At 57.2% G+C, this 13101-nt stretch overlaps 1 protein-coding gene across 1 annotated transcript; it reads right to left on the reverse strand.

Annotated features, from left to right (window-relative positions):
• Positions 1 to 7897: 7897 nt before the first annotated feature.
• Positions 7898 to 10655, reverse strand: LOC112271904. Its single transcript, XM_024462139.1, has 4 exons — positions 9749 to 10655; positions 9071 to 9664; positions 8881 to 8996; positions 7898 to 8801 (listed from the first exon to the last, which is right to left on the reverse strand). The coding sequence occupies exons 2-4, from the start codon at positions 9621 to 9623 to the stop codon at positions 8514 to 8516; spliced, it is 957 nt and encodes a 318-aa protein (XP_024317907.1). The 5' UTR covers positions 9624 to 9664; positions 9749 to 10655; the 3' UTR covers positions 7898 to 8513.
• Between the last annotated feature and the right edge of the window lie 2446 nt (positions 10656 to 13101).

Here is a 13101-nt window from a genome sequence, read left to right on the forward strand (position 1 = left end):
GCAATTTCTTGTGTTTGTAAGAATCGAAGAGCGTCTCTTCGAGTGGAGATTCAGACGTCCATCAAGTGCTTTGTTGCGTGAATTCATTGTCAAAGGCTATCACATTGGTGTATGTTGTTGGCATTTGGTTCATCAGGCTTGGCAAGTTATCCTTGTTCTACCATGAAGATCGGGCACCCCGGGAACCTCGCGTACCACTAAGCTCTGCCGATGACCGTCGCTACACGTAAGTTTACCTTCCATTCTGTTGTAATATAATAAAATCCTTACACGGGCTGGGCCGCGATCCTACGTAGCGACGACCAAGTCAACAAATCCCAAAGACCAGTCAAAATCGCCAACAAGGCATAGCCATGCCAACTAAGCGCCGGTCAAAGGAGTCAAAGGGTCAAGCCTCCCATACCATGGTCAAAGGAGCTAAAGTAAGGGCCAAAAAAGCCCAAGGGATGAATTTACCACTTTACCCTCATTTCCCTCTCCCTCAAGGGTAGCCATGGTCTTTTGTCATGGACCCCTAGGCTATAAATACCCCCCATGGGGGCATGTATCATACACGCTCCATTGGAATAAGATCAAAGGGGAGAGCGCTAGAGCAACCCAAGGAGCCCGCTCTCGAGTACTTGGGTGAAGCCTAGTCTCGACTCGACCTCGGGGACGCGACTTGGGAAGCCTTGTTTCGAGGTTTCGGGCCGTCTAGTACGACCTTGACTCGAAGTAGAGGGATCGGGTTAGAGTCTCAAGGGTATCACAACCTCGCTACTTGGGAAGACAAATTCGGCCCAAGTCAGAGGCGGCACCTAGAGATCTCTCGCTATAAGTGACTTGGGAAGACGAGTTCGGCCCAAGCACTTGGCTAACGACCCCCTCGAAGCCTCTCCTAACATAGGACTAAGTCGTACCCGCAGGGTCGACCGAACCTATTCAAAAAATATCGACATGTCAATTTGTTCCAAGTGTACGGCGACCTTCGCTATAAGGCCGGCGTACACCCCCTAAACATTATTCTCGCATTTGTGCCATCGTGCATTGGCACCCCATACTCCTGTTATTTTCTAGAACAACAACAGTGGCACCGACCGTGGGGAACCCTCGCCGCAATTGAAGTTTTGATGGCGCCGACGAAGCCTACTTCATCGGGTGTCCAACTTGCCATGAAATCTACACGGTTACAAACGAAGAAAGCAAGCACCTCGGGGGCTCCCGAGGAAGGAGAAATTCTCACCAATCCAGACGCCGCCGCAAGCATGGGCGCCATGACGGAGGTCGTGGCCGCACCCCCGCTCCTGGCCGTCCCTGAAGGAGCCGAAGCACTCAGAACCGTCGTAGGCGGTCCTTCGGTCCTCACCGACGTGGTGGCAAGGATCGGCGAGCTACCTGCGGTTACCGCCCCCGCAAGGGATGTAGAACTTGGTATGCCTCGTTCAATGGGCTTCACGCCACCTCCCCTGCAACCGGTGGTCACTTTGCCCTTGGAACCTACAAGGGGAAACAATGTGGCCTCAGGAGGATCCGCGCCGGAAAACCAAGGGGTCCCGGCTTACGACCCCTCCAACCCAGGACTTCCTCCATTAGTGCTCGCCGCGATCGCCCATGGAGCTCCTTGGTACCACCCATATTGGGGACTTCCGCCGCATGGCGCTCTCCAAGTCGTGCACGCTCCAAACCAACCTCGCTTTGCGAGCACCCAGCAAGCGCCCCTTGTTCCCTCCGCCGGGGTCGAACAAGGTGGCAACCAAGCTACGCCTCAAGGTGCGCCCCACGGGGAGCGAGATCCCAGCGTGCATGGAAACGAGCAAGTAGCGGAGTCCGGAGCTCTCGCCGGCGGTGAAAGAAATCCTCACCGACGCTCCGACCCCCCAAGAAGACGCCAGATCCCTCTCAGAGTGACCCTTCTAGCGATGAGAGAGACCCCGATGAAGGAGGATCGCATCGCCGGAAAAACCGGAGGGATGACCATCTTGTAACCCACTCACGCGGGAGATTCAAGACGCGGCTTTCCCGCCAAGGTTCAAGCCGCCGACGATACGGCCATACGACGAAGAGTCCAACCCTCTTAAATTCCTCGACGTTTACTCCACCGCCATACGAGCGGCAGGTGGAGGCCCCATCGAGATGTGCAACCTTTTCCCGCTCGCGCTCACCGGGATGGCGCAAACTTGGTTTTATAACCTGCGGAAGAATTCCGTGCATTCGTGGGAGCGCCTCCAGGAGGTCTTCATCGCCAACTTCCAGGGAAATTTCAAAAAACCCATGCAAGCTCACGAGCTTTACGCCGTGAAACAAAGGTCGGGAGAGTCCCTCCGAAGCTTCTTCCATCGCTTTGCGAAAGTCCGAACCCAAATCGCCAACCCGCCATCGACGACCGTGATCGACGCTTGCATGCAAGGCCTTCTCCAAGGAGAAGTGAATCGCGCTCTAAGTCGCAATCCTCCAAAGACGATCGAAGAGCTCTACCGAATCTTGCAAGAATACGCTCGGGGCGAAGATGGAGACATCGCCAAGAAGGACACGCCACGCGGCACGCCCGAAAGGACTCCCTCGTCGGATCAACCCCAGGCGTCCGCACCATCTTCCAAGAGGAAAAGGAGGCGGGGGAAGAAGGCGCCCGGCGACCAGGCTCGAAAGTTCTTCGCCGTTGAAGGGCAAAACTCGTCCCAAAAGACTTGGCAGCCCAAGAAGCCTCCTCGCCCCGCCGAGGGAGGCGCCGGAAGATGCCTCATCCACAACTCGGCGAGCCACATCACCGAAGAATGCAATACCCTCATCGCAGCTCGTGAAGAGCTCCAAGCGCGAATGCAGGCCCGGCGCAAGGACGAGAAGGCGCCCGAGGCCCCGCGCCCCGCCAACGTCATCCTTGCCGACCCTGCGCCCAAGGAAGAGAACCTCCCGTTTCAAGAACCCGCTCACCATGTCAGGGTGATACTCGGGGGCTCCGCCACAGGCCAGGGGTCAAAGAGACAACGCAAGGAGTATGCGCGCGAAGTCAACGTCGTCGGAACCTTCACTCCAACACCACCACCCAAGTGGGCGAGTGTACCCATTTCCTTCACCGAAGAAGACGCTAAGGGGATACGCTTCCCACACGACGACGCCCTCTTCGTGACGGCCATCGTCTCAAATTGCGAGCTCAAGAAAATACTTGTGGATGGCGGAAGCTCCGCCGACATCTTGTACCTGAGCACGCTAAAGAAGCTGATGGAGCTGCAAGGAGGATACAAGAACAGTTCCTTGCAACCGTCGCTTTACCCCCTAACCGGTTTCGTCCCAGGCAAGTCCATCCAACCGCTCGGCCAAATTGAGCTCCTCACGACCTTCGGAGATGTCACTAATCATCGGACCGAGCTCGTGCACTTCGACGTGGTGGACATGGAGGCCTCCTTCAACACCATCCTTGGCAGGACAACCCTGAATCGCCTCTGTGCTGCCGTCCACCACAACTTCCTATGCATGAAGATCCCGGGCCCAAAAGGCGTGGTCACGGTCCGTGGCGAGCAGTCCTCCGATAGGAAGATGCTATATCGCCACGAGACTAAGTGCGCCGAGAAGGGAGAAGCGTCTAAAAGCGTCCACATGCTCTCGGGCACGGGGGAGTCCAAGACCGATCACCCGGAATGCTACATCCCTAAGCCCCTCCCCGAGGGAGAGCTTAAGGAGATATGCGTCTCCGACAACGACGCCACGAGCATCGTGAAGATCGGAGACGACCTCTCGATCGAACTCGAGAAGAAGCTCATCGACCTACTCCGGGAGAACTCCAACCTTTTCGCTTGATCTCCCTCCGACATGGGAGGAGTCTCACGCGACGTCATGGAGCATCGACTCGCCGTAAGGCCCGACAAGGCGCCCGTGAAGCAAAAACTCTGAAAACTCTCCACGGAGCAAAGCGAGGTCATCAAGCAAGAAATTGCGAAGCTCTGCGAGGCCGGACTCATCCGAGAAGTTTGGCACCCCGAGTGGTTGGCCAATCCGATCTTGGTGAAGAAAGCCAACGGCAAGTGACGGATGTGTGTCGACTTCACCGACCCGAACAAGGCGTGTCCCAAGAACGACTACCCTCTCCCGCAGATCGACCAACTGGTCGACTCCATAGCGGGATGCGAGAGGTTAAGCTTCTTGGACGCATATTCAGGGTATCACCAAGTCCACATGGCCAAGGAAGACGAGGAGAAGACCAGCTTCATCACTCCCATTGGCACCTTCTGCTATCGCAGAATGCCTTTTGGTTTGAGGAACGCCGGTGCGACCTTCCAACGCCTCGTCAACCTTATCCTCAAAGGGCAATTGGGGAGAAACGCTGAAGTCTATGTTGATGACGCCATCATCAAGAGTCAAGCAGCGAGTACCCATCCCGAAGACCTGAAAGAAACCTTCAACAACCTCCGCAAGTACGGCATGAAGCTCAATCCTAAGAAATGCGCGTTCGGAGTTCGAGGAGGAAAACTCTTGGGTTTCCTCGTCTCCCAGCGGGGAATCGAGGCCAACCCGGAAAAAATGCGGGCCATCCTAGAGATGGAGCCTCCTTGCTCCGTCAAAGATGTGCAACGCCTGGCAGGGAGGATGGCGACATTAGGACGATTCGTCGCCTGATCAGCCGAGAAGGATCTTCCTTTTTTCAAAGTCCTGAAGGGCCTCAACAACTTTGAGTGGACCAACGAAGCTCAATGGGCCTTCGAGGAACTCAAAACCTACTTGTCGACTCCTCCACTCCTCACGAGCCCGAAGCAAGGAGAACCTTTGCTCCTATACCTCGCCGCAACTCCGGTCGCCGTAAGTGCAGCCCTCGTGAAGGAAGAAGATGGGTCGCAACACCCGGTGTATTACGTAGCGAAGCTTTGGGAGGAGCGAAGGGTCGATACAACCAGATCGAAAAGATCGCGTACGCCCTCCTCATGGCCTCTCGAAAGCTCCTTCATTACTTCATGGGCCACACCATCATGGTGCCAACGACGTTCCCCCTCAAAGAAGTCTTCAGCAACAAGGAAGCCACCGGAAGAATCGCCAAATGGGCAACGGAATTGGCTCCCTTCTCGCTGGAGCTTACCGCGAGAACGGCTATAAAATCATAGGTCCTCGCCGACTTCGTGGCCGAGTGGCATGCGCCGCAAGCCCGCCCGAAGAGACGTCGCCCAAGGCCGGGCCCCCCAAACCACATTGGCTAATGAGGTTTGACGGCTCCAAGCGCCTCAACGTGCCGGGGCTGGAGTCGTACTCGTCAGCCCCGAAGGAAAGATCCTGGAGTACGCCGCCCACCTCGACTTCAACGCAACCAACAACATGGCGGAGTACGAAGCGCTCCTTCTCGGACTCCGGTTGGCTAAGGCCATGGGTGTTCGACGCCTTCTCATCCAAAGTGACTCCCAGCTGGTGATAAACCAAATGGACAATTCATATCAATGCCTTGATGAAATGATGAAGAAGTATATTGAAGAAGTTCGCAAGATGGAACGGTACTTCCTGGGCATGGAGGCGCGACGCATCCCACGAGGAGAAAATCACCTCACCTACAGATTGGCCCGGACGGCCGGTTCCAAGTAACCTCTGCTACCCGGCGCATTCTTCGAGGTGATCCGTGCCCCATCCATAGGAGAAGAAGCCGATGACTCCGACGAAACTTCAAAGACCAGCATGGTCATCGACAATCCACCCTCTTGAATGACGCCAATTATCCTCGCCCTGAAAGAAGAGGTGGATGAGGAGGCAGAAGGCCCAAGCGCCAAAACTTTGCTTGCAAAAGCAAAGATGTACGTCCTCCTCGACGGCATCCTTTACAAGAAGGGTGCGGCCGCGCTACTCAAGTGCATAACCCCCGATAAGGGGGCTGAGCTCATCCAGGAGATCCACTCCGGAGAATGCAGCCATCATCTTGCGCCAAGAGCCACCGCGGCGAAGGCTTTATGACAGGGATTCTATTGGCCCACCGTGGTGCAAGACGCAATCGCGATATTGCGAAGATGCGAAGCTTGCCAAAAAATGGCTAAGTCAATCCACGCGCCAGTGACGACCCTGAAGAATATTCCAATAACTTGGTCATTTGCACGCTGGGGAATGGACCTTCTCGGGCCTTTCCCCGCATGCATCGGGGCCTGCAAATACCTCGTGGTGACGATTGATTACTTCTCCAAATGGATAGAAGCTGCGCCACTCGGCAAGATCACGTCACAGGCCATCCAGATTTTTTTTTGAGAAAACATCATATGTGGATATGGTGTCCCACGAGAGCTAACCGTGGACAACGGCAAACAGTTCGACCGTGCGGAATTCATTAAATTCTGCAAATGCCTCGAGATCAAGCTGCACTTCGCATCCGTGGCCTACCCCAAGAGCAACGGTGCATGCGAGAGAGCCAATGGACTAATCCTCCAAGGACTCCGCCGAAGGGTAGAACACACGGCCAGCAAGGCAAGAGGAGCATGGGGGCACAAACTCGCCAGCGTGGTTTGGGGCATACGCACCTCCGTAAGCCGTTCCACGGGCCGAACACCATTCTCTTTGGTATATGGCGCCGAAGTAGTTCTTCCTGCCGAGGTAGAGTTCCGCTCACCTCGGGTCGAAAGACTCCAAGAAGCTACTCCACTCGCCTTCATCGAAAATGAAGAGCATCACAAGACGGCCGTCGATCTTGTGGAGGAAGCTCGTAACAAAGCCCTCATAAGGCACGCCATCTACGAGCAGAGCGTCGCACGCTTCTACAACACAAGGATGCGGGAACGAGCTTTCTCCCAAGGAGACCTCGTGCTGAAAATGAACGTCGACCCAAAACTCCAGCGCAAACTCGACCCTAAATGGGAAGGGACATCCCGCATCGCCGCGGTATTGGTCAATGGTGCATACCACCTCGAGAACTTGGAGGGGAAAAACCTCGTCCATGCTTGGAACGGCGACAAACTCTGGTGTTTCTACGCCTAAGGAGGAACCTCAAGGACGACCCTCACCACTCCCAAAAGAAGACTATCCGCGCCCAGCCGGCCACTTCCCTACGAAACTTCGGGAGATCGTAAGCGCCAATGAGGCCATGTCTATATAAGGCTTGTAAGTGCCCGTCAGGCCATACCTTAAGACAAGAAAGCGAGGGATCAATAAAAACGAGTCCTTGATAAAGAGTGACACGAGACACTCATACGACCCACCGTCGTAAAGGGAACCCCGTCGAGTAGCAATGTCACGAAGGTACGATCCCCAAAACCGAGTTACTGCCCTAGTGCCGCTCACCAAGCGATGCCGAAGGGCTTACGTTGGCTCAGGCATCACCTAAAAATGTCTTCGGACATAAGTCGCCACCAGCGACCCATTCCTTCGTGCATCCTAGCGTGCCTCGAGGCCATCCGCCAAGTAGAACCAAGTCCCCCGAGGGCCGGAAGCTCCTTAAAACGCATTTAAGGTGAACCGTAAATAAGCGAGTTATACATGAGCTTACTTACCTCGGAGAACCGTGTTACCCGCGTGCGAGACGTCGCACACGGGCCTGCATGATAGTAACCGAGTTAAGGCTCCATAATAATCGCGGGAAAGCATAGCTTCCTGAAGTCCAAAGAGGAGAAATTCCGCATGAATTTCCCCAAATGGCAGGTCGAAGTGTCCGGATCACTACCGGCATATCGATAGCGACCCCCACCAGGGTACTAGGATCCATGGCTCGTAACCATGGCCTAAGGCGCCGAAGCCAAGTCGTATCCCAACGGCGACAGCAATTGATTACGCAAAAGTGTGATCATAGCGAACGATCGAGCTGTATAAACTAAGGAAATATAATACTTCGCCAAGAAGGAAATAGAGTACTCCAAAGAACACATGTTGAGCCAAGTTAGCATTTTTGATAATGTTGACTACATGGCAAAAACATAAGAAAATACATGCCGAGCTAAGTTGACATTCTCGACAATGTTGACTACATAGCAAAGCATAAAGCACATCAAAAAGGCTGCCTCACAACTTCTATGTCTAAGCCCAGAACATGCAAGTCATGAGGCTATGTCATAAGTGGATATGCAACATCGCATAAGTAAGCAGCTGGGGTACCTTGTTGCCTCAAAAGGCAACAAGACTCAAGCCCCACTGTCGCTCTCCTGAAGAGCAGGCTCAAGGCAACGCACTAAGCGTCGAGCCAGAGCGCGAAGAGGAGCTCCCTGGTCCGCCAAAAACTTCTTCGCCCCGTGAGTCATCTCACCCTCAAGACCGCTCATCCCGGCACCGCCGTCCAGGACAGCCGCGACTGCCGACGAAACAAGTCGAGCACCCGTACTCAGAAGGCACCTCTTCACGGCGGGCTCAAGGAGCTCCACCTGTGAAGTGAGCACCCTACTCGCCTCATCCGTCGTACGACACGGGGGAAGATCCGGCTGAGGCGAGCCCTTCAAACAGAGTATCATCTCTCGAATCTCCAAAGCTTGGGCGAGCAGGAGCGAAACCACCTCCGAACGGCTGTCCGAGGAGGCACGGGCACGAGGAGCAAACACCGGTCCAAAACTGGCGTCCTCCGACTCCGCCTTGAGGGAGGCGACCTCCGCTCGAGCATGCTACACGTTGAGGCTGACCACCACCAAGTCCTCCTCGGCACGACGGGTCTTCGCGATCGCGTCCTTCTGGCCCTCCTCGGCAAGGCGAGCCCTCGCCTCCATGGCCGTGAGCTCCGTCGACACCCAACAAAGCTCAGTCTCGACGGCCCCCCGCCGCGCCCTCTCCGAAGCCAACTCACTCAGGGCAAGGGTAGCCTTCGAGGTCTCGGCATCCAAGGCCGCCGAAAGTACCCCAACCTGAGCCTTGAGAGCGGGAAGAGTGCCCACAGCCTCGACCAAGCCTCTCACCTGGCCAAGGAAGAGAAATCATGAGGGATGATCGGCAAAATGGGCCTAGCAAGAAGGGAGATGAGGAAAGCGGACTCACAAGCTCCAACGCCTCAAGCAGGTCTCTCACTCCTCCCTGGGTCCTCGGAAGCGCCTCTCCCTCCTCCGGAATCGGGGGCTCGGCCTCGGGAGCAACAGGCGCCACAGGCCCCGTACCTGAAACAAGACAAGAAAACCCCGTGAGAACATTCTCGAAAGGGAATTAAAACGCTCAGCACGCGTGCACTCACCGGTGCCAGGAAGCTCCTCCTCCACAGGCCCACGGGTCAAAGAGAACACCGGAACACCCGCGCCGCTGGCTTTCGAGGAGGTATCCACCACAAGCTGAAGCCTGGTACTCTGGGTGAAAACCACACGCTCGTGACGCAACGGAGGCAGGATCTTCTCAATGTCGATCTTCCGGGCTAGGTGCATGTTCATGGACTCTCTCAAGGCAGACCTTGACTCAGCCACGTCGGCTAGGTCAGGAGAAGGAGCCTTCCTCTTGCGTGAACTCGGAGGACGAGGGATCTTGGGCATCGGGGCCACCGGCACACCCAACCCAAGCACGACCTGAGGCTTCACCTTCCCACAAGTATCCCTGAGATGAGAACCAACGGCGATCATCGACGGAGTCGCAAGGCGAGAGTACCGCTCGCCGGCCTTGACGAGCTTCCCGAACTTGGGATCCGGGCGCACCGCTACCATGTCATCGAAGCACGCCGCCACGACGTTGTGGCATCCTCCCTCGCTGATGGTATTGACGTAAGCCCGATGCTCCACCGAGTTGTACGGCCCGACCATCTAGGAAGCCCACTCGGCCACCTTCTCTCAAGAAAAAGCCACTGAAAAACAAGCACAAGCACTAGCCAAGGTGTCAAACAAAACAAGGAAACTTGACGCAACGACTCAAGTATCACGAAACTCACGCTTGGCCGCACGGCGTGGGTGACGGAAGGCCAAGGGGATCCGCAGCTTCGCCTGTGGTCGCGCCCTCATCATGAAGCGGCCCGCCATCACCATCTCCTCGAGTAGGTTGCGGCAGCTGCGCTCCGAACGAGCCGACTTGATCCCGGCAAGCTCCCACTCCTCGACCAAGGACGTGCCCATGGGACGGACGACATCCCGAAGCTCCCCAGGCCTAGAGTGTCGAGGAAGCCTGCCGGAGTGACGCAAGCTCGTCTCCGAAACATCGAGGAAGATCCACTGTGAGTCCCACCCGTCGAAAAGGCGCACCGCACTCTTCACCGGCAATAGGGGGAACTCGTCGTGAAAGCCAGGACGGAGCCTCACGGCGACCGACCCAAAAGCACTCCAAGTGCTCTCATCGGGGGTGCGAAGCTCCTCCACGTGGACGGTGAACAGCAACAAGAACAACATCATGGTCGGAGGCTCCCTCAAGGCGGTCTCGCAAAGCCACCTGAACGCATTCAGGCGCAGGATCGCCGAAGGAAGCAACTGCGCCAACTCGACACCATAGGTATCCAGGAACTCCAGCAAGAACGGGTGTACAGGCAAGCACAATCCGGCGTGGAACCAGTTGGTGAACACGACGATATGCCCTCGATGCCTCTGCGGCTCCAGTCGAAGCTCACCCTCGTCAGGAAGCGAGGCAAGGCCCTTCCGGAAGTAGCCCGCCTCCACCAGGTCCAACAAGTCCTTCTCAGTCGTCACCGACGCCGGAAGAATGTCGGGAACCCGTCCCGGCATGGCCGGAAGCGGCTCAGGCCGAGGTCCTCTCTCCGGGCGGGTGACCTTCTTCGACCTCCGCGGTTTGCCTCCCGACGTCCGGACCTCGACCCCGCTCCCGAGGGAAGCCTCCCTCTTGACGCTCCCGCCGGCGCCGTCGCGACGTTCCACGTCGGATCCCGTCATCTCGCCTACAAAAAGACATCAAGGGATTAGTACAAGTTGCAAAAATTCCTAATGAAGCAGCTAGGGAAAATCCATGTCACAAGGCCGTACGCGACCACCATCAAAAAAAAAGGAGAGAACAGGAGGGAGGCCGCCTGGAAGAGGCCCGCAAGGTGTTCGGCCAAATGGCCGACACCCTGTGCTCGCCCCGCTCCCCAAGCTCCGACACAGCTCAACGCCCTCGGCGCTCCATCTAACGCATGCCCAGACCACGCCTGCGCCATGGTCGCGGTCACCCTGTGCTGCGCGCATTGCGGCTCCCCCCTTACCGGTCGCGACGGCACCGCATTATGTGTGCGTCATGGCCGCGCCCACGCCATCCTTCGCACGCGGCTCTACGCCCGCGGCGACCTCGGGGTTCCATCTGACGCGTGCCCAGACCACGCCTGCGCCGTGCTCGCGGTCACCCTGCGCTGCGCGCATTGCGGCTCCGCCCTCGCCGGTCGCGACGGCACCGCGTTATGTGTGCGTCATGGCCGCGCCCACGCTGTCCTTCACACGCGGCTCTACGCCCGCGGCGCCCATGGCATTCCATCTGACGCGTGCCCAGACCACGCCTGCGCCGTGCCCTGCGCGCCGCGCTCGCGGTCACCCTGCGCTGCGCGCGTCACAGCTTCGCCCGCGCCGGTCGTGGCGGCACCGTGCTATGTGCGCGTCGCGGCCACGCCCGCGCCGTCCTTCGCGCACAGCTCGCGCCCACTCCTAACGCATCGCGCTCCTGGAACGCGTGTCGGCACGTCACTCGCAACACCCTCGACGCACGCTCACACCGCACGGGTCACGCCCACCACGTGTTCGACGAAATGACCATGGGCCGTCCACCTCTCGCAGCTCAACCCCTGACGCGCCAAGCCTCACGGCGATGGTGCCCAAGGGCGGCAAAGAAGGGTCCGCGGCCGCAACTCACCTCAGCACGGAAGCACCCGAGCACCACCACGTCGCGGCTCGAATTGCAAACACCGACGGCAATGCTCAAAGCCCGGCGCCTGGCGGAATCTTGAACCCCACGAAGACTTGACGATCCTTAGCACCTGCAGTGGCGAATTGGGCCGGCTAAACTCCCCCGGGAGACACCTTCGAGCCACCGGTCTCGTCTCCGTCCTCGGGTGCCGCCGAAGCACGTCTTCGGCACCGAAGGAGAGGGAAACGACAGTGGGCTATGCCCCTCTTGTGTTCCATGGCTCCATTTTTATAGGCAAAATCCCCCCTCGGTGTCCGGGCCCAGCCCCTCGCCGGTCGGTCCGGTCACAGCAAGAAGACAAGGCCAAGCCGACCAAGAGGCAGAAGGCACGGGGCAAAAGAGATAAAGAGGGGAAGAAAAGCAAAAACGGGGGCGGCCCCGGTCGAGGGACCAGCTCCTAGCCGTTCTGGCCACGCTGCGCAACCGCGGCGTCATCCCGGTGATGGGCTCCCCTGCAAAAGGAGAAAGGGGGACGAGCTCTTTTCCTCACCCCGTACGAAGGAGGAAGATGAGCCCCAGCCGTCGGATCTAGGGCTTCGGCCTCCCCATCACCGTCCGATCTCTCCACTTGAAGTCAGCGAACATGTATGCGGGCCAGAAGGCGACGTGGGCCTCGGCCCAATAACGAGCGCGAAAAAAAAGGAGCAGCCTCCAAGGCCCGGCCGGGCGCAGCGCGCCCGGGAGGCCCAAGAGGCCGAAGCGCAGCCCAAGAACACACCCAGGCGTGGCAGAATGGGGGTTTTCTTTCAGAAACAACCCCCAAGACGCAGAAAATTGCAAGCTGCCCCCGGGCGGCTCAAACATTCGCGCAGGGACCCTCAGAAAATCTGAAAATCTCAAGCACATCCCTGCAGCTTAATTACCTTGCAAAAGGAGCCCCCCGGCCTCGAAATTTTGCAAGGAAAACCTCATAAGTATCTGTTTCTTCAAAAATAGACCTCACGACCAGCGAAACCTCGCGAAGAAACCCACCTAGGCTTGGTTTCTCACCAAAAAAACTAGCCTAGCCGGTGGTTCACCGCACCAAAGACTCCAAGGCCATAATTTTCCGCAGGAAAAATCCCTAGGAGCCCTTGGGATGCGTCAAGATTCACAAAGCCGCAAATTTTGTGCAACAAAGCCCACCTAGGTCTATCGTCCCCCTCGAGGAAGGTTACCTAGCCGGTGGCTCGCCCCGAGGAGTGCCACGCTCAATGCATCGAATGAAGAACTTCGGCATGCCATCTTCATTGGAGTTGACCCGAAGGCATTCCCAATACCTCCGGCTCAAGGGGGCTGTTGTTGTAATATAATAAAATCTTTACGCGGGCCGGGCTGGGATCCTACGTGGCGACGACCAAGTCAACAAATCCCAAAGACCGGTCAAATCGCCAACAAGGTATAGCCATGCCAACTAAGCGCCGGTCA

Source organism: Brachypodium distachyon, chromosome 3 (assembly GCF_000005505.3).
Source record: "Brachypodium distachyon strain Bd21 chromosome 3, Brachypodium_distachyon_v3.0, whole genome shotgun sequence".
In the NCBI taxonomy this organism is placed as follows: Eukaryota; Viridiplantae; Streptophyta; class Magnoliopsida; order Poales; family Poaceae; genus Brachypodium; species Brachypodium distachyon.

Coding starts and splice junctions, on each gene's coding strand:
- LOC112271904 (XM_024462139.1), bottom strand. CDS start 9,623: ATGGTCGGGCCGTACAACTCGGTGGAGCATCGGGCTTACGTCAATACC. Junction 8,997..9,070: donor GGAGGAGCTTCCTGGCACCG/GTGAGTGCACGC, acceptor GTCTTGTTTCAG/GTACGGGGCCTGTGGCGCCT. Junction 8,802..8,880: donor TGCTTGAGGCGTTGGAGCTT/GTGAGTCCGCTT, acceptor TTCCTTGGCCAG/GTGAGAGGCTTGGTCGAGGC.